The 21,464-nt window shown below is 40.4% G+C and overlaps 1 protein-coding gene across 6 annotated transcripts in view; it reads left to right on the plus strand.

The window, feature by feature from the left end:
* ARHGEF7 (Rho guanine nucleotide exchange factor 7) overlaps positions 1-21,464 on the plus strand; it is a 127,019-nt gene that overhangs the window by 30,135 nt on the left and 75,420 nt on the right. For 5 of the 6 annotated variants that reach the window (XM_075057452.1, XM_075057453.1, XM_075057447.1 and 2 more), the window contains one exon: positions 19,729-19,813. Coding sequence is in view for 3 of the 6 variants with exons in the window: in XM_075057453.1 (XP_074913554.1) it covers positions 19,729-19,813 (85 nt within the window). In the remaining 3 variants the exon portion in view is untranslated. Of the gene's footprint in view, positions 1-17,403; positions 17,485-19,728; positions 19,814-21,464 lie in introns of those variants that run through there. The other variant, XM_075057448.1, reaches the window with a different exon arrangement.

A 21,464-nucleotide genomic window follows, 5' to 3' on the forward strand; every position in this document is an offset into this window, starting at 1 on the left:
CATGCTCTCTCTCTGTCCTAAACATGTGTATAGATTAGTTTTAAAGAAAAATGAACAAAACCAAGCCAAAGGGTCTTAAGCTGGTCAAAATTGGGTGTGTTTTTTTTTCTAGGGGACAATTTCTGGTACATTTTGGAAGGAAATTTGATAGTGTAGAGAGCCTTTAGAAATTCTGCTCCAAAGCAAAGGGAACTAATTGTTTCGAGGTTTGGATTTCCCAAACTTGAGTTCTGGCAAACATTGTTTACTTGGTGTCATTTCTGATAACAACAGGATAGGGAAGTTGTGTACAAAATATTGATAATGATAAAGTGAGTCATGAGGCATGTGCACAACATGAAAAATACTAGTCCAAATGTTTGAAGTTTAGGAAAGCTTAAGAGAAAATTAAAGACCCGATAATGGAAAGTGTTAGCATTGACAGGACTACCAGGTCCTGATCCTGCAGACTGCTGATCTGTAGTAAAGCCTGCCAGACATCTACTAGTGTCTCTTGAAGAGACTTGAACTGTTGGGGTGATGTTGTACTGCAGTGCTCAGCCCTTCAAATAGGGTCTTGGTGATTTTGTTTTGCTACTGAGAGTCCTGAAGCTGGATTGAATTCCACCTAATTGCTGCCTGTAATTGTTCTGAAGTGTGAGTTTGTTCTCGGTAGTAGTTAAGGCAGGTCTCATCAAGGAGTGTCCTCACTGCCTACTGAATACTGTAGTTTCATTAGATAAACTACCCAAGTGAAATAATTATATTTTAATGGCAGTGTCTACCCTCAGGTAACTGTGGCGATGCTTGAAATGAGGTACGTTGAGGCTTGTTTGAAATAATCCTGATTTTAATATTAAAACAACTTTTTCATCTTTGTATGTTTCTTTTGCTTCTGTAGAATATGGAGGCTTTGTAGTCTTGAAGAGGAAGCCTCAGGTGCCCTTCCCGCGAGTTAATGAAGGACATGAAATTCCCCTCACAACAGGAAACTCTCTCTTCCTTTGTTTTCCTGCCTTTTTAAAACAGTCTCTCCAAGGGAATTTATGCAAGCAGACACAGCCTGCCTTTTGAGGCAGTGAGCTGTGGCTTGTTTGACAGTCAGAGAACTTCTTGCTCGAGCAGCTTGCAGAGAGCACAGCTGCTCTCCTGCTCTCTTGGCTTGAAAGAGATTTGGATGGAATACCTTGGCCCATAGTTGGGGTGGCAGGGTGGCACTGGGAAGGAGACAATCTTGTGTTGGAAGCCACAATGGCTTCACATAGGACTGTGTAGGTTAAATTGTTCGGAAAGTACTAGGATCGTGGAGTTCAGGGTGGTGAGCTGCCATGAAGCAGAACTTGCATTGCTTTGGTACGATCAAGGCGTTACGTTATGGCTTTATTTGAAGCATGTCGTAGTAACTTCATTTTAAAAGATGGTGTGAAGTTAGAGATTATGGTACGAATGTCTGTCTGGAAGGAGCTGCTTTTAGAGCTGGTAAAAGGTATTGTGGAAGCTACTGCTGCATGGTTTAAGAGCAGTCTTCATAGCTGGATTTATTGTCTGTGTACCCTAAAACTAATTAGGTTGCAGGGCACGAAATACAAGGAGTATGTACTGTACATGTATTGCTTTTTCAGGTGTGTGTTATTGGGCAACATGCCAAGCTGTGTACCAAATAAGGCAGGCTATTCTAGAAGCCTTGCAAAGGCTTGTGTAAAACAAATTTGGCTTGACAGACTGAATGTACAAAATAAGTATATTCAGTCTGTTCTTAAAAACAAATGAGGAGTGCTATTTAATAGTTATTTTATGGGCCAGATGTGTCTAAAAACTGTGTGTTTGCTTTCAGAGCTATTGTTACTTCTCAGAGGTTAAAAATTTTATTCACTTGGAATTTTTTGCTAGGAGCTGTGACCTGTTGGAAAACTCCAATGTTGTCCTAATTTGTTTGTTAGCTTTGCATTATGTTTCTTGCAATGTATCTGAAAGGGTTTCTCACCTCTAGAAGAACTTCAATTTTTTTTTTTTTTTTTTTTTTTTGAACACCAGTCACTTTTATGTTGTCTTCCATAAAGATAACACGCTTGTGGCACCAGCCCTTTGAGAGAATGTTGCTGGAGACTTTTAAGCAATTCCTCTTTGTTGGAACCACATCTTTTGTTTTCTAAATGCTTCTGGAGCATCCTATTGGAAAATCTTGCTTACCTTTTCAACCTGCTTATAGAACGGCACATTTTACTCCACTATATTTTCTTTTAATTTCACTTCCTTCCTGCTTGCAGCATCTGGTATCGCTTGTTTTTCATATGAGAGGAAACAGCAGGACTTTGGAAAGCAGTCAGAGTTTGCAAACGTGTGTTGATTGGTAAAGAGGAGGATACACCTTCCAGGAGAGATTTGGATCAGCCAGAGATGCATAAGATATAGTACAGAAAATAAGCGTTACCATCACTGTTCCAGCTACAGGGAACAAACCTGGCATTGCTCATGGAAGCTCTTGTGCTCCTGAACAGGTATCGATAGCTTTTTAGCTATTGTATTCCCTAAGAACAAAGTCTTGCTGTAATTGCTTTCTGCCTCACGTTGCTCTGCATTGTTGTAGTCCTAATCTGGGTTAAAAACTGCGGCAGTTGACCCCTGCTCCAAGAGCAATCCCACAGTGCAGGAACAGCTCGCAGTGGCAGCCTGGTGCTTCAGAGCACTTTCACTGTTTCCTATTCACATGCAAGGGAGAAGCCCTTGCTTTATTTGATCAGTTTAAGGCACTATCTGCACTAGGTTTTTCAATGGGCGATACAGCAGGATACCTGGTAACCTCCTATCTTTAGGGCATAGGCTGTATTTCTGGGTGTGGTTAGACAGGCAGGAAAGCTCTCGCCTCTTTTGCAGCTCAGTTAGGTATAAGCAGCCATTATGTGCCTTTGCTTTAATAAGCAAGGGAAATGAGAGGGCATCGCCTCGAGCATTGCTTGATGTGATGCCTGCTTTTGCCATGTGCAGAGCACCTTGGTGGGTGTTTTGGTGTGTATTGAACTCCTCTGAGGCTGGATCTTTACGATCACTGCCCTAGTTACTGCTTTTAATGCCTGACCTCATATTTTTCTATTTCTTTTATTCAGTTGGGAACTTTACGCTGCATTGGCATTTTCTATGTTAATATAGCTGTATATTTTGCAGACTTTACCTCCTGTAGAAGTTATGTTTCCAGTGCAGTATGACTCTGGTAATAACAGGATATCTACTCTGATCTCACAGCTAAAAGGTTGAGGTCTTCAGACTGGTGTCAGTCACATCAGTGACCTCAGCAGGAGTTTCACATGTGGTTTTGGGGGGGGTGTTGTAATGAAGATCACAGTCTGAAAAGGGTTTGTACGTGCTCTGACTGGCTCGTTCTGAGACTGGAGCTGAATGCCAGAGTGTTGTAGCTGTTTATGCCTTTACAGTGATGTCTATGATGAATTGTGTTTCTGAGGATGCTGTAGCACCATGTGATTTGGTTGGTATCTTTCTCCTTTAAAGTGTTATGTAAGTGACAGTTTCAGTTTTAAGTGCTTCCCTGTAGGGGTTTCAGTTACGCTTGAAGCTTCATCCTTAACTCTGCATACTTAACTTTGATGTGTCTGAGAAAATCATGAGCCTCCAGCAGAAGTCTCATTAGTATCAACTGTGAAGATGGGTCAGTATAATAATCCATAACTTGTTCTTCTAGACTGAGGCTGGTTTTTGTAGTATTTAAATAGCAAAGATTAAATGGGGGGAAAAAAAATCACCCCATGTGTTAATATACCACATGAAATTTTTATAACAAAATGTTATTGCTGTTCTGTGCCATAACTTTAACATACTGCTATAGTGATATATGGAGCTGTTTCTTATTGCTTGTCTCCTTGCTGTTATTTAAACCTAGACATAATTACTAGCTAATTTTGAAGTGGTGCAAAGTTCATGTCAGTGCATTTGGTGATATTCGCATTACAGTGTTTGCATCTCTTAGTGGTGAATACAGTTTGTTGCCCATCTTCTCCTGTAGCTGTGGGCTGCCCTTGCGAAGGGAAATCCTGAGAGTCCACAGTCTTGTCCTGCCACTTCCCCAGTGTCAGATGTACAGACTGTGCAGTTGCAGAGTGAGTTGTTCAGTGAGCTGATACTAGGGAAAACGAAGGTTGATTAGCTTTCTGTAGCTGAACTGACTCACCCCTTGATTACCCTGTAGCCAGATCCCACACTGGGGAGGTGTATGGGGTACATCTGTGGGAGGCACTGCGTCAGCATTGCCTCTCTGGGTAACAGGGTGCAGTTGCAATGACTGAGGTAAACTGTGTTCTTAAATTTCTGGCAGGTAATTTCTGTCATGATAGTATTTCTGTATCTTCCAATATGACTATTCAGTTGCTTAACTCGGCTTTCAAATCCTGTATTAGTTGTAAAACGAAGTCTGGTGCATGGTTTTGAGAATTTGGGGAATAAAGGCTAATTATTGTTGCTCAAGCAGTGTTTTACCGAGGGGTTTTCTGTAGTGACTAAGTTAGCATAACAAACTTTTTTTGCTTAACTTGTCTTTGGAGGTTAAAAATGCAGGACTAGTTTTATGGTCTTTAATGACCTAAGGATGACTATGCAAGTTCAGATGAAAGATCCGTTTACTTTGTTACCCTGTGAGATAAGGGTCTGTAATAGATGCCTGGGAGAAAAAGGGTTTAAAAAAAAAAGAAAGGTGAAAATACAGCATGACACCTTCTGTTATATCTTCTCAGCTTCTGACGGTCCATAGCTGAGGAGCTTCTTGAGGACTTGGGGATGGTATCTGTATCACTGTGTATTTAACAGCTCAATGGACCCCCTTCTATGGCTTTTTTTTTTTTAAATAGCTTTCCAAAGCTATTTTGAGCTTTTTTTTACCTTCACAGCATCCTGTGGCAATAAGTTCCAGAGTTAAATTATGCATTTTCTAAAAACTTCCTTTTGTTTGTTCAGCTGTTGCAGCTGGTGGCAATGGGTGGCTTTGTTCTTATGTTATGGATCTTCTCTGTGCTATACATGACTTCATAGAGGACTAGTGTACTTTGCTACATCCCATATTCTCTTTCCAAGATGAACACTTTTAGTTTATTTACTCTTTCTTTTTATGCAATCCATTGCATTAATTTAGTTGGTTTAAACAGCGTACATCTCTGTACCCTTTGTTGTTTTACGGTATCATGGTGGACCAGAGCTGTATTTAAGTTACAGAGATACTGTGGAAATAATAAAAGCCATCTGTTTGTTGCCTCTGTCTTTTCTAATTTTCCAGTATTATTTCTCTTAGACTTCAGAACTTGGCTGATCCTTGATCTGAAGTTGTTAGCTGACTGTCATCTTTTACTTGTCAGTGGGAGTAGGTAATTTAGAACTAATTTTTATGCAAGTATAATGACGAGGTTTGGTTTTTTTATTATTTTGACTGAGGGTAGTTTTTGCATTTGTTAGGCCTGGATTTCATCTGCCACTTTTAACATTTGGTCATCCCCAAGATGGTATGGTAGCTGTTTGCTATGAGTTCAAGTTTTGACTACCTTGAGTAATTTTGTATCCTTAACAAAGTTCATTCTTCATGCCTTTTGCGAAACCACATGTACCTTGTATGGAGTAGTGTGGGCCCTAAGTCAGATCCCTATGGGACGCTTCTGGTACTCCCTTCACAGTGAAAACCAATCGTTTATATACAGCTATTGTTTCTTACTTCTTGAGCACTTCTGAATCTTCAAGAGGAGTCTCCTAGCTTGTATTACTTTTGTTTAAAACAAAACCAACCCTTGATAGGTGTCTTTTCAAAGGATATTTAGATATGGTGTGTTAACTGGACTACCCTATGTTTACAACTAATTGCTTCAAGGATCATAGATGCATTTTGGAAAGATTACTTCCGTCTGCCAAAGCAATGTTAATTATTTCTATTTCCACATTTATGCAAACCCCACCAATTCTGTTCTTTATTATAGATTTTATCAATTTACAACGCTTAGGCATTGCTTTACTGGTCTGTAATTCTCTGGATCTCTTCCCTTCTTTCCTTCCTTGATCTTTAAAGGCTTGGTTCGTGTTTGCTGCCTTCCATTCCTCCGCTACTGAGTCCAATATTGCACTATGGTTAAAATTTCAGTTTATTATCAGAATTCTTCGAACTGACAGGTATCATGTAGTCCTGGCAAATCACAAAAGTATTGTGCTTGGTCCTTCTCTCTGACTATTCTACGAGTTGTAGCATTGAGATGAATTATATTTATAGCAATGCCCAGGAGAAATGCTGTATTTAAAGGAAATTAAATAGCCTGCCATTTCAAGACTTAACAGAAGTTGTTACAAGAGCAGGAAGGAATGGAGTCCATGTGAGTTGCAGATAAATATATTGACTCTTCTGTTGACAGAAGAGATGAGTATCTGAGGTTGATAGGGTCTCAGTAATGGGTGGCATGGAGAAGGTGGGAAGGTTGTTTTTTGTTTCTCCTTGCGCAGGAGCTAAGGGCTACTCAGAAAAAGCAAGCAATTGGCAAGATCATATCATATGAAAGGAAGTGATTCTTCACAGTGTAACTGAGATGTGCAAATAATTTCTGTGGGTTTTTATAGAGGTTGAAATTATGTGGATTACAGAAGTGACTAGAGAAGTCTAAAAAATCCATTTAAGGCTTTTAAATGCAGATAGTCCCTGAGACACAAACTGTAGGAAGAACATCTTGGTTAAGTATTACTATGTAATATTTGCCTTTCTATATTCTTCCTTATTGGCAACTCTTAGATGCAGGTTTGGGGCCTGGGTGGGCTGTTGTCGATTTTTCTTAAGTGCTTGTCCTGATTCCACAGATGGCATCCCTGGATGCTGCTTGCAGGAGGCTCTGTGAGAAATTCTTATTGTCAGGAGGAGCAGCTTTAACTCCTGGGTTCTGCTGCATGAGCAGCAGTTACATTAGCAAAAGATCTCACACTGAAACAATCTTTGCCAGTCACTGAACTGTTATAACTCGTAAAAGCACACGGTAGCATACCCGAGTCTTCGTCAGAAGGTCCCACGCTCTAGTGCCTGCAGACAGACACGTTCCTGACCTTACAGGGCATCGCCTACCACAGGCATGGACTCCTCGGCGTTGGCTGGCTGTATGGAGGTGATAGGAATAGGCTATCTCTGTAGGGGTACCATTGATCAGGTGGTGGCTGAAGCTTGCTCTATTCAATGTCTGCTGTGGAAACCCAGGACCTGCCTTCTGGATCAGGGTGCCAGATCAAGGCCCAGACAGTGCTGGTGAGGTAGGATGTGTTGCTGGGTTTAGGACTCTGTGTCAGGAAGGTTGGAATGTGAGCGGTTCTGTTTTGGAGAGGGCGTTGAAGTCAGGGCGTTGCAATGGGGAAGGTGATGGCATGAGGCTAGAAGATTCCTGGACCACGGAGATGAGAATATTTAGGAGAAAAGGAGGAGTTGAGATAAACTGCTGGGCCTGGCTGCTCATAGTAACACCTCTAGCTGCCCTTGCCAGCTTGGCTACCCAAGCCCATCATATGGCCTATCAGCTGATGAATGAGAACTATAAAATTCTTGCAATAGCTAGTTTCTTGGAAAACTTATCTTTATTTCTTTCAGATTGTGTCCCCAGGCATGACTATGAATAAGCAGAATTGGTGTGGATTTCATTTTTGTTGTTGCTTGTAACCTGCTTAAAGCCCATCTTTTATTAATATTCGGAATATAGAAATTTTAATAGGTATTCCCATAAACTGTAAGTTTGAATTTCTTACAGAAACTTATTACTGAACATCAGCACAATGCTGGATGATTGGGGTGGGGGTGGATTGCAGCTAAGTTGTGGGTTTTGGTTGTGGGTTTGGTTTTAGTGTTTGTTTGTTTTTTGGTTTTGTTTTTTTTTTTCTTTTCCCTGTTGGAAAATACCTGAACAACAGTGGCATTTCCCAGCATCTCAAGTGAATCTTTTTCTCTTGACAGACGAGGTGTTTCTCTCCCACACATTGGCTCAGGTACTAATCTCGTCCAGTCCTGAGCTGGTTTAGCTCCTGAAACTTGCAGCAAATTTCCTGCTTCTTGCTGGATTAATTTTCTGCCAGTTCAGCTGCTGGAACTGAATTGCTGTGGGGGTTTAATGACCCCCTGAGTGAAAGAAGTGTGAGGTGGTGTGGGAGAAGGGAGTGTGGGAGATTTCCCTCCTGAAAGCTTGCCCTGATTTGTGGGCTTGTGAATCCTGAGCAGGAATGGTTTACCTAGACCAGTGCTGTGTGTCGTGCCCCTCGGTGTCTGCCTCACCCTTTGTAGGGATGACTCGGCTGCTGGCCTGGCAGCTGCTGAATGCCCTTAAGTTACAGGCTGTTGCATTAAATTGGCTTCAGTTTTCTGTCTTCCTCGCCTGAAGATGCTGGGACCTCTGGCTGCCCGGCTGCTGCTCAGGCAGCTCCACCAGCCCCACAACAGGAGTGGTGGGTCACCGGAGCAGGTGGTGGTGAGGCTTCGAGTCCTGTGCCTGCCCTTTTAAAATGGGTTTTATAAATGGTGGAGGATCCTGGATCACATTATTGCAGGTGCCTGGGAGAGAGGGAGGGGTCCAGTCCTAGGCTCCTTTTTTAACAGTATTTGTACTGGCTGAAATCAAAGTGGTAAGCTATGAATCAAAAAGGGTTTGCTTGGGAGGAGCTGTAGCTCAGCGGGGCGTGCATGCAGTTTGGTGCTCTTCAGTGAATTTTTAAAATGGAAGTGTTGAAATGAACTCACTCTGATCTAACTGAAACCTGAAATCTTGGTTTTGGGGGGCTTGTTCATTTCTGCTAACTATTTTGCAATTACTTTTCCCATTGGTGATTCTATGTGAAAGCTTCAACAGGCTATATGGAAATTCAGTAAGGCTTTATTCTTAATTTTTGGCACTTTCCACAGTACATTCAGGAAGCAGTTGAGATTTCTGATTAAATCCCTTCTTACCAGAAGGGTATAACACTCCTTTTTTTTTTTTTTTTTCTTTCTTGCATTTCTAATTTTCTTTTTCCCCTCTCCCACTTTTTTTGCATTCATCTAATCATGCTTAGTCAAATTCTGACCCATGCTATAAATCTCAAAATATCAATTCCCCTTCAGTCTTTCTCTTCCAGCTACTAATACATATTTAATACTACAAGCATTTTCCTGTTTCTTCTGTTAATAAGTTTATTTTAAAAAGTGTGTGTGCAGACAACAAAATGAGACTCCTAAGGGTGCTGATAAGCAGTAGGTGAAATAGTGTTTGAGGTCAGTGGGGCTGTTTTTGTGGCTCATGCTTTGTCTGTAGTTGGTTCTCCATTGATGCTGAATCTGTGCATCATCTGATCACTTGGCTGTATGCATTTGTTCCAGATGAAACGTGAGCATGTGATAGCGTTTAAGTTGTGGTTAGAGCACGTGGTAGTGTAGTAAAACAGCCAGCAGGCTATTTTAAGAGGGCAGATAACCTCATGTAGTACAAAATCTTTTGCAGTAAGACGACTCCTTCCCGCCCCCAGCTCTTACTCTCTGGCATGCGCTGGGTGTGTCTCCATGAACACTGCTGTTTTAAAACAAAAAATCTGTCTCCATGATCTTACTACGTGTCTGTGATACTTCGATATTATGGTAGTGACTTAAACTGGTATTTAGCCACTATTTTCCCTGTTTTGCAAATGGAGAGCTGGGTTGCAGGTAACACTACCTATGTTGGATGCAGAGAAGTTGTTTTTTTCTATCTTTTTTTTTTTCTTTTTTTCCATTATATAAATTAAGTTTTTTGCTTCATTATATAGGCCTCTTCTCACTCCATACAACATGGCTTTTGAAACTAAGCTGATACTTCAGAAATTAGTTGAGAAATGTTGGCAGAACATGTATCTAGACAGAAGGCATCTGAAATAGTTATGGCAAGTCATCCTTCCTGTGTTTTTAGGTAAGAGTGTGGAAATGTTCACAGTTCAGCTGATGTGTACTTCTCTATTTTAGAAAATAAATCTAAAATTCAAGTACTCCAAAAGGAGGCATCTCCCTTCCTAATGTTTGAAACCTAGCTGCAAGTTTCCTGGATGTATTGACTCCCTCTTCCTTAGGAACTAGTTTATTCTGAGTCTTACAAAATTCAATGTCTCACTGCTGAGTTCAGCCATTGGCAAACAGCAGTTTGAAAAATGTTGCACAGAGGTGACTCGCATCTGAGTGTTTTTGTTGAAGATCTACTTTCAGACCCTGGCCAGGCCACTTGGGCAGCCTGTTTTGGTAGTCTTAAGTGCCTGTCATTGTTGCTGTCCTGTCATCTGTGACTATGAGTGATCTTGACGCCAGTCTTCGTTTTCAGTGCTCTTCATAATTTCAGTTAGCAGTTGGTCTGGTGTTTGTGAAGAGCCATTTTTTGCATTGTTCTTTCATTAAGGCTTTTTCTGAACTTGTTTCTTTATAACTTATTATTGCGGAAAAAAGAAAAGTCAAGAAACTGTAGATGTGTGAAAATGATGGAGTCATAATGTATGTTTATACTTTAAGACGGGAAACAGTTTGCAGATTCCATTACAATAGCTTTGCTCACAAGTACAACATTTATCTATAAATTATGGAGGAGGAGGTGGATATCTGCCTGTGAACATTACCTAGTAGTTCAGGGCAAGATAGCCATCCTCCCAACTGGAACTCAAGAAGGCTTGTGTTCTCCCTGCTGTTCTGTTGTGGCAGTGTTGAATGGGGTTGGTGGAAGGATAGGTGCCCAAGAGGGTCTGATGTAGCAGAAGCTGTGGGATGAAGGAGTGGCTTCCCAAAACTGTGATCTACTACTGTGACTTAAAAAAAAAAAAAAAAAAAAAAAAAGAAAAAAAAAAAGTGTGGCCACTCAAGTGACCAACCACTCCCATGACTTGCAGTTGTTCACATCTAATGGGGACTGTAGTCTTGCAAATGTGACCAGTTGATACTGTTACAGACATCACATGAATTTGGAAGACCAAAATCTGCCTTTTTTGTGTGTGTGTGTAATTGCAAGTTATTGACAAACTAATTCAAACTAATTACTGGCATCTGTCTCATAGAAAGGCCTAAAAACTGACTCCACAGGCTTTCTCCTGCTACATTGATCTTTAATGTAAACTATTCATACAAGAAGAAACTGGTTTCATTAAGTGTAAGCGTCTGCTCTCAGAATCAGAGGCACAGTCCTGGAGTTGATGTTAGCATTGTTCTTGGAGGGGGGAAAGCGGGACCTAGAAGCTGCTTTCCTTCTCTGCAGTCTATTTCTTTTGGGAAAATCTCCTGTTAGTTCTGTGGGTTTTGCTGTTTGCTTTTGTTTCTGAAATTTGGGCCAGCCTTTTTATTAGTGGTGGCACTGTATCCAATCCCCATGGCAGTTTTGGCTTCTAGTCCACTCACGCCCTTTAGTGCTGAATAAGTTTGTCATCTGTGGTGTCCAAAAGAAATGCTATGAAAGCAGGAGCCTTCTTTTTAGCAAAAGGTTACTGACAAATCACAATTTTTCTGAATATCTATGCTGATAAGCACCGCAGAAGTATATGTGATTTTTTTCATTGCGGGGTCAGATGACACAGTCACTTTCAGGAAGAAAAATACTGTGACATTCTTGAGACACTTCTTGTTGGTTTCTTGTGAGGCAGTTCTGTCAGCGCAGAGACTTGAGCTTTGACCTCTGGAGCATTGCTAGGGTACACAGCTGGCTTAGTGGAGCACAGAAGATTAAGTAGAACCCATCAGCAAATTTAGGAAATTAATGTAACTTGTAGTTAACTGAGCACCTAGTCTTCGTCCTTGGAATATATCATCGTTATTCTGTACAGCGGGCCTTCATCTAAGCAGGTGGACATTGTCCTTCAAGCCAAGTAAAGTGTTTGGGTATAGTTTTTTTTTTACTTGTCATTCAATTGTCTTTGGTTCTTCCATTCTTAGGAATTGCACTATTGGGAGAAAGATAAGGTGGAGTTTTCAGTTCCTATTTTTAGAGAGAAAAGCTAGTTCAGTAGGATATCCTTCACCTTTCTCTTGTGGTTTTCCCCAGAACATATGACTATTTAACCCTGTCCTTGTTTATCAGATGCACTGTCAGTCTGTGATGGCATGTGCACTTATTAGCCCAAAATTAATTCCTACCATTTTTATCACTGAGCGCTTGCTTTGCTTCATAGCAGAGCTGTCTGTATTTGTTTCCAAGTGTGTACTTTGTGGGTTTTTTCTCAGTCCTCTGTGTCTTCTTACTTACACATAGTATTCCCCATGCATTTTGGCTGTGTTGTTTTCCCACAGCTGTGTTTCCTGATTTATTTTAGGAGAGTAGTTTACATAGTTCTTGTCTGTGTATATCAGAAAGAGAGGTGACTTTTACTGGGCTGAATCTTCCTCGGGGTACATTTGTGGCCAAGTTTCCCTGTTGAGGTGCCTCTCTTCATTGGCACCCGAAGGTCCTTATGCAATTGCTTTCTTTCAGCTAAGCAAGTAGGTGTACCCTGTTGCGTGGGCAAGTACCGAGGCATCTCAACTTCAGTGTCCTGATCAAATTTTATCATGAGTAATTTCATTGCAACAACTTTTATTTTTGCCTGTAGTTCCAGGACTGTGAGCTTCCTTAAGCTTTAGTGCTCAATCATGTATTAATACTGTATGCCACTGAATGTCTCTTTCACTGGCAGCTGAGATTATCACTGTGTGGTATCATCTGTAAGGTTCAAAACCTACAAAGCAATTTGAAAGTGATTTAGGATGAAGGTGTGATAGATGTAGTTCTTGTTTTGCTGTGCAGGTAGAAATTTGGAACAGGCTGATGTTTCCTTACATGCTTATACAAATGTAGGCAGTGCTAACCTTTCTGTTTTTTAAATTACATCTTGGTTTGCTACTACTAGAAGTTTATGGTTAAAAGTGCCAAATTCTATGACTTTCTTACTAAAAAATTCATTTGAGGATACTAACTTGCTGTGTCAGATTCTGAAAACAGAGAGATGTGGAAAGCTTCAGAAATTGTACAGTCCATCTCCAAAAAAGAACTTTGTGTTTCTTTGTGTAGATTTTTTTTTGGTGCCATTTTTGCTGGGGTTGGTGAAAAGTTAAGTTCTGTATGTTTAGTTTTGGCAATGTTTAGATGTTTACTCTGAAGCAGTGGCTTAGGTAAAATGTTATGTAGCATTTTAAATTAATGATCTGCAGAATCATTAATGCTTTGATGCAGTTGGTTTGGGCAAAAAATTCTTGGAGCTGGAAAGGTTTAGTACATCTTCAGGGACTCTAAAACAAGTTGTTTTTTTGGTTTTTTTTTTTTTTTTTTTTAACCTTTGTCCTCTTTGGATTTGTTGTAAATGTATATTTGAATACATGCATATGCACACAGATGTGCACACAGACACTACAAACTTCCATGTACATTTTTATTGCTGGTTTAGCCTGATTTTGTAGATAACAAGTTAGGCCTTAAAAGTATTACTAGTTGTAGGAATTAAAGCTTTCTAGGTGATGTGGTGGTTTTAGTACAACTAAGTTTTTACTTTTGAGGAACAGGTTTATATGAGCAGTAAAACTTATTCCAGATCTCCTCTTAAGTTTTGTATATTCTTTACCACTGAGTTCTAATTTCTCTTGTGAACTGTTACCAAATCACACAGAAATCCTGCACTGCGGGTCTGTTCTCCCAGTTATTTTCAAACTTTTCCTCTTGTCATACTCTTAATTTTTGAAACAGAACTTATTCTTTTTTTTTTTTTAGCTCTCCCTTGTGCTGTGCATTACTACATTTGGGCAACAGTATGCTTCACAGAGATTTCCAGAAGATTTGTAATCATCTCTTCTTCTCCCCCCCTTCCCTTCCTCTCTCAGTTGTCATAGTTTCCTGCTTTTCTTATCTCTCCTCTTACTGCCGCAGCTTTCAGATGATAATGCATGGCTCTAGGAACAGCTGCTGCATAATAGCTGAATGAGACTCAGCACCACTTCCAGCTGACCTAATGTGAGAATAAATGAAGAAATTTGTGCTTTGCACGTAGGCTTACCTACAGGATCTTTTGTCCAGCTTGGGAATATTAGGTGTCATCACGGGAAGGGGGACCCTGGTTGGCCTCCACGGCTTCCCCTTGCCAGCTGCTCCAGGGGTAGAAATACGCCGGGGCGGTGGCACAACGAAGCAAGGTGTTGGAGATCTGTAGTGTTTTTCAGGAAGGTCCACTGTTTCTGACATGAGTTGCCTTTTTTCCTACCACTTGTTCATTCATGCTCCGGTGGCCAAAGCCGCCGCAGCCCGTGCACTAGGAGCAGGTGGAGCGACGCGGTGTCCACGGTCGTGCTGTGCTTTGCCAAGCTGCCCTGCTCATTTCCTTTCCTTTCCTCCCGCTGAGCGAGCCAATGTTCGAGTCATCTTTTGTGCTGGGGGCCCGAGGCCACCAAACTGAGCTGGAAAGTGTCCTGCCAGTTTAGTACACGCAGCCTAGGGGTTACAGCTTATTTTGGGGCCGGCTGGCGAGGTTAGCAGCGGCAGCCCTATCTGTGCTGCACAGATGTCTGGGCTGCTCGTAAGTCAGCTCCTCAGCTGCTGCAGTTTATGGTGCAGTGCTGTAAAGAAAGCTGTCATCTATTTTTGTCAGACAGATGCTTAAAATGTTGACGTTAACTGGGAATACTGTACCTGTGTATATTCAAGGCACTAATCTAGCAAGGATATATTTATTAAGAAAAACCTTTCTATTTTATGCTTAACCAGTATAGGAACTTTTCTTACTATGACTGTTACATACAGCCTTACTGATGCTCTGGTGGTTTAAGGATACAAGCAAGTTAAGATTGGTAGAAGACACGCTTGAAGAAAAAGCAAGTGTTTGGAAGCTTGGCTGAACCGCCCCAGATTTTTTTCCTGTCTCCAGCTGTAGACCTTGCCTTAACAGGAGAAGTACCTTAATTTAAAAATATTTCCTCTGTAACTGGCTTCTGACTTAATGGGCTAGAAGGGGGGAATAAAATAGTGTAAAGGATACATGAGGCCTTGAAACTGACTGAGCTGAAGAAAAGAATGCTGCTGCAGGCTTACTGTATGCTTTAGTCTGCTCTCACCAGGTATATTCTCAACGTTATTTTCTAACTGACTTTTTCTTTCACTAATTCCTCAATTAATATTTTTCCAATTTCAGTAGGTACTGATTGCTGCAGGGATATGAAGGACGAGCATTGTTACGTTAGTTTTATTTCCTTATTGCTATTAGATCATAAACACCATTTGAATGGAAGTCTCTGTTCACTGAGGGTTAGTGGTTGAGATGACTTTAAATTACCTGAGTGTATTACCATGGCCATTTTGCATGTGATGGAGTTCAAACAGATGCATGCGGAGGTCAGTCTTGCCTTAAAATGTGAGGATGGATTTGGTAGTTGAACAACCAGCATGTGGATGAAATGGATCTCTAAGGCATTTAGTTTTGTGTTTAAGAAATGTCAGTGATGGAAAAATCAATATGGCTCATGTGAAATGAATTTAAAAACTGGCTTATTAATAGGCTTTAATACAAATGTAGAATGGCCATCCAATGTACACCTTGCTATAGAGGATTTGCTGCCATCGGTACTCAACCATGTTATTTAACATTTCATTAATGACCTGGAAGTAGTCATAAAATTGTTATTAATAAGTCTGCAGCCAATTGAAATCCTAGGGGCAAAAAATGCAGGCATAGTTATGGAAAGCTAGGCTTGTATATTTGGAATTGGTGGGGGGTGTGGAAAGGGAAGCCAGAATCTGTGGGTCAGGGTAGGCAATCAGCAGGCTTTGGCAGTCAGTGTCCTGTGACCGAAAGGGCCAGCATGTTCTTAAGAGTATGCGTAGTGTCACGTAGGATCACGTAAGACCCCTTGTTATTAGGCAGTTTGATCTGGTCTGCTTCTAGAGTATGGTATCTGCCTGGGATATCGATGTGTCAAATGTTGAAATCCAGGAGAGAACAGAAGAGTGTGAGAAAGATGTTAAAAAACAGGAAAACAGGCAGATAGTAACAGGCATACAGGGATGAGTCTGCTCAGCTTGAAGTTCATTGGTTCCCAGCTAACTATTTATAAATTGCAAAGTGTTTCTAGTGTAAGGCTCTTAATACAGTCCTGGTCTGTCTTTATTTAATAGGTGTGCTTCATGTTAATGCTTATCTGCGTGTGGTCAATTCTATGGAATTTAAAAACGAAGGTATGTTATTTAAATAGTTTGTTCAAAAGATTTTGCTTGGCTGGGTCCTCATCCAATGTGACTTATGACTGTTTTATACCTGCATCCTGACTATTGTTTTATCTGTCTTGGTGGAAGATAAGGATTGGATGAACAAGAGGGTAAATGTCATCACAGGAGGAGTCTCTGCAGTTAAAGATATTGTTTGCCTGGAAAGCAAGGGCATATTGGCAATATTTTTCCATAAAGCCTTTTTTAATGTCTATATATGCCTGTTGCATAATGTTTAAAAGACAAATCTCAGTATCTCCAAGGTAATACCTTTCTAAGTGTTTGCATTTTTAGGCTTTAAGAGCTGTAAGCGTGTGCAAGTTTGAATTCACGTGCTTCTGACAGGATTTGAAAAGTGGGTTATGTTAGAAGGTAATTTAGTATGCAGACCTTGTTATTTGGTGATAGTTTGCAATATAAAAATAACTTTGCTTGATACTTGGATCTCAAAATTCAGCTTTGATTCTTGCAGATGCAGAATTGAGGGTGTTGTATGGGGGGGTGTTTGTCATCCAGTGACACTGAATAGGGAAGTTACTGAATGACTTTCTCCCATCAAGATATCATGCTTTAAAGAGTCAGTTCTCACAGCTGGTCTGTCCATAAATACCAGAATGAAGATTGTAGTCCACATGCAGGTCGGACTTCTCTTGAAAACCTGGAGCAGACTGTTTTCTCTGGCAATCCTATGGAATATCCTCTTAAAGCATTTTGATGCTTTTACTCATGTCAGTTTTCAAATATGTTGTGAAAGGAGCAAACCTCCACTAAGATAGAAGGGTGTGAGCATTTGGTGGTTTTTTTTGTTCTGGTTTAGTTTTTTGAAACAATGTTTTTATAGTCAAGTAGTTGAGTTCATAATGAATTAGCCTCAAAACTTTAGAGCACCTAAGCTTTTTTCCTCACTTTTTATCTCTCTAGGTTAGTTTATTCTTAAACATTTTTTATGTTAGAGGACAAATCTCTCTGGAGGGTGTCACGTCCCCCTCCCCCTTTATCAGATGCTACTATTGAACATGCCGGCCGTGAGCGTGCTGAGAGTGCCTTCCTGTCAGAATCGCTTTATGCAAAATCGCAAGGAAGCAAATGTTTCTCGTATCCTCCCATTGTGTTGTTTCCTGTGAAGTAGCAGACTGGATGCGTGTCCTGGATACAGGCTTTTTTATGGCACTATACGTGTTGTGATGATCCAATCAAATCGTTCTTGGTATCCCCTATAGTCTCTGCATAGCAGGAAACGAGGCTTCCTCGCATCCTGTTGTTCTCCAGTTAGCCTGACTTTGGAGAGCTCTTGGCTCTATCAGAATCCAGAATGAAGGTGAGCTTAAAATGGATTTAGGATCTTTTTTCTTTTTTTTTTTGTTTTTAAGTTTTTGTAAGTTTAAGCTATAGTTTATAACCTTTTTCTTAAATATTCTTTTTTTTTTAATAGCTCTCTCTATCACCTGTAGTACCTTTCTGATCCAGTACTGGTGTCCACACAAGCATATGTGTCTCATGTATTTCCTTTTTTTAGGATTAGGACCATCGTTTTGTGATTTGGTTTGTACTTTTAGTTTGCTTGTTTAAAAACTACCACAACATGCATGTAGCTAGCAATGAAAATTTTACACTCCTGATGCTTTCTTATTCCATAACAGCTTGATTTTTTTTCCCCAATTTGAGCAGTGGTTAGGCTGATCTCCAGTCTGGTTTTGCGTTTAAGGCAGGTTTTATATATTCTGCTGCCACCTTATTGGTGTCGTTTCTCATCTCTATAATAAATTATGCTATTAGTAAAACTTAACATATCTTTATTCTTTTGTAAAATCGGATTATTTCTTATTTGCATAATGCCTTTTTTGTGTATAGAGTCTTTAAATACTTCCTCATCTTTCAGGAAAAAACCTACAAAATTCACATCTAGGCAATTTCCTGGTCCCTCTCCTTACTCCTTACAGCTTCAAATAAATAAGAGTAGTCTTTAAATTATCTGTAGCCCAGTGAAACTCAATGAAATACTTACTTGACTTATTTTATGTGAGTGGTAACTGCTTGGAGCATATTAGTGTTTGCCTCTGCTTGATTCTGCATCTGCTTTGTGGCATTGCTCTTCTGAGCTGTATACGCACTACCTGAGCTTGAGAGATGTTGGCACCTGAACAGCCGAGGTAGAACTGCTGCTTGCTGGGACCGGAGATGATCCTCAGTCTGAGGGGCAAAAATGTGCATGTTAAAATATGCAAGTACCTTAAATACTGTAAATGCTTTGGGAGATTTTTTTTCCTTGCTGAATAATACTGTCATTAAATTTTTTCTAAATGTGCTCTACCTTTGTCAGTATATCACATAACTAGTCACAACTGATCTGGCAGCCCCTTCTGTGGTTACTTTAGATAGCTTTCATGAAAATTTTCATTTCTCTTGGATTCAGCTAGCCTTCCTTTGTCCCTTTCTCTCTTCTCCCCTGGGAATATGGGTTTTTCCTCTCCTGCCTCTGAAGGCTGCTTTCTGAGGTCCAGACTTTCTGATAGTGCCTGTGGGATGGGTCTGTTATCAGGAAAATAAACAGGTTTTTGTTGACTTTTTAGATGAAAACTGCTACGCTGTGGGAAACTAAATCTCTTTCTGTTTCTTAAATCAGTTGGAACAACTGTGATAGCTGTCTTTTATTGTCCTCTTTTTAGTCTTGTACAAGGGAGTACTGTGACTGCTTTCGACCTATGCAGAATCTATTGTAAGAGCTATTTTCATGAGACTTTGGATGAGTGTTTCCATTACCTCAGGCAAATATTATGGGTCTCTCTCTCTGTTTTTTTTTTTTTTTTTTTTAATCTCCTCTTTTCCCCCTGAAAATCCAGATGTTTAATATCATCACCCGGTGCTTGAAAGTTACTGGAGTGTTTTCTACAAGATAGTTTGAGGTTTGGATCTCTTTCCCACAGTTAAAAAATAAAAATAAAATAACCCTCAGCTTTCATCCCTCCCCTTCCCAAACCTCATTTTCCATCTAACCTATCCAGCAACTTCACTCTTTGTAAAATTTATTGATTTTCAGGAGTGCTGCTTTCCTCTGTGTCTTGTAGAATAAAGAGATAGCATGTACGTTGTTGTTGTGCTTTTTAAAGTACTTGTAGTAATTTTGAAAGTACTTTATAAATAATAAGGTACAGTGCCTGTGAGCTGCTACAGAAAAAGAAGAGTATGCCAAGAGTAATGGCACCCAGTAACTTCTTTGGCCAAAATGTCTGAGGAAAGCTTCTATCTTCTGATAATTATGTTTTATTCAACTTCCTTGTAATTTAAATGATACTTGGTATTTTTAGCTTATGTTCTTCAGTTTTTCCCAAATGCAGCTGTTTCTATATTCTCTTTCTATTTAAAAATGAATTTTTTTTTTTAATTAAAAAAAAAAAAAGGGTAGTGGGGGAACCCCCAGAGTTTTACTGGTCTTTAGCAGCCACTGAAAGACTGATACCTTTATCAGGCAATAGATTCTACAGTCATGGTTTGCACGGTAGCATAGAAATGATTAGTTTAAAGGCTTGTTTCTATGACTTACTGCTTGTTCTTTTGTTTTCAGACTTTTGATGCAAATGACCTGTATCAGGGACAGAATTTCAGCAAAGTTCTCAGCTCTCTCGTGGCTTTAAATAAGGTGACTGCAGGTGAGTAGACTCTGCTCTGTCTTGGTGCTTGCTTACAATTACCTTCAACTTGCATCAGTGTATATTTATACCTGTTCCTATGCGCATGATAAAATGAAGATGCACAGTGTTGTAGAAGAGTTTTTGTGGCAGTTCATGTTGTTAAGACTTTGGCAGTGGCCTCTCTGGGTTCTCTAGTCTCCTCTTCTGTAGAAGAAAGCTTTGCAGTGGAGCTGAAACTGAGCCTTTTAGCTGGCAAGAATTCTTAGAAAAGGGCCTGGGGATTTTTGGTTGTTTTTTGGGGGTTGGTTTTTTTTCCCCCCTGTTTGAAATACTAAAGTTGACTTTTGCTTCACTCTGTCATTCCCATGTTTGAACAATTTTGTCAAGGTTTTTTGTCGTTCCCTCCCCACTCTCCATTCCCCAGCACCATCCTTTCTTGACAATAACAAAAGGATAGCCAACGTCTTCGATACCTGAAGCCACGCGTGTTTCATTTAGGTAGCAGCTAGAAGTCTCAAACCACCCACCTCAAGTTCTTTGGTGGGAGGGAGAGAGCTGTAGAAATAGCACACAGGTGATAGGTGTCAGTGCTTCATTGTAGGGTGAGACTGTGCTAAACGATGCCAACTGGACCCAAGGACAATGAAAAAATGTTAGCATTGGTGGCCCTTTTTGGCTTCTTTCTGCTCCAGGCTGGGGCTTTACACTGTCAGCAGCAAGTTCCAGTAATGGCCATCAGGTTAGAGTCTGGTGGGAGAAAGAACATATTTAAAAATGAACCATACTTGTCAGTTTTTATGTGAGGAGGAAAAGGAAGCTGATAGAAAAGTCAGTGGTGGATCAGTGTTCTTTCGTTTAATCGCAATATGGTAAGTATCTTGTCACTTCTATAACACTCCTCTGGTCCATTACAACAGAGGATTTTTTTTGTGGCTTTTTTTCTTCTTGTATCAGAAAACACCCCATAGGAGTGAGTTTTACAACCAAATTCTTAGAGCTAATGAATGGGCATGGAGTTATACCATTGACGACTTTGAAGCTACTTAGACCAGTTGAAGATACTGCTTTTCATCTTAACTGCAAGTGCAAACGTAGACCATTTCAGTACATCTTTAAAGCTGCTGTACACAGACCATAGCTGTATTGAAAGGGGAGAAAAAGTGCGGCTGTTTGGTCCAGACATTGATAGATTAATACCCACATAAAAAAGCCACAATTGCAGCTGGCTTAGAAAGGACCCAGGCTGATCCCTTTCTTTGGGGGGGTGGTAGTGGTATGGAAACCAAAAATCAAACCTACGTGCAAACTGTGGTGTTGCCTCATTCCTAAGAGCAAACAGAGCTGCATAAGTCTTCCTGACCAACTGTTCTTCCAATGTTCTTGAATTGGGTGACTGTGTAGAAGGCGTTGTAGACTCTGTCTCCCTACTCTAGTATTAGAAGATGGCTTTCAGATCCCCATCTGGGTCTGCAAGAATTTCCGGTTCTTCCAAGATGGGCTTTTCTGCAATGGAAGGAGTGCGAGTAATGAGCATGAAGACTGGTGAAAGACTGCTATGGATATACGCTCCATTAAATTCTTAATTTCAGGAGGGGTGGGATCAAGTTGCTGTTTTTAGACAGATGAGGGGAGAAGAACTGATATAGGGAAGTTGAGGTAGTGGTAGAGA

This window comes from Buteo buteo, chromosome 25 (genome assembly GCF_964188355.1).
Source record: "Buteo buteo chromosome 25, bButBut1.hap1.1, whole genome shotgun sequence".
Taxonomy (NCBI): domain Eukaryota; kingdom Metazoa; phylum Chordata; class Aves; order Accipitriformes; family Accipitridae; genus Buteo; species Buteo buteo.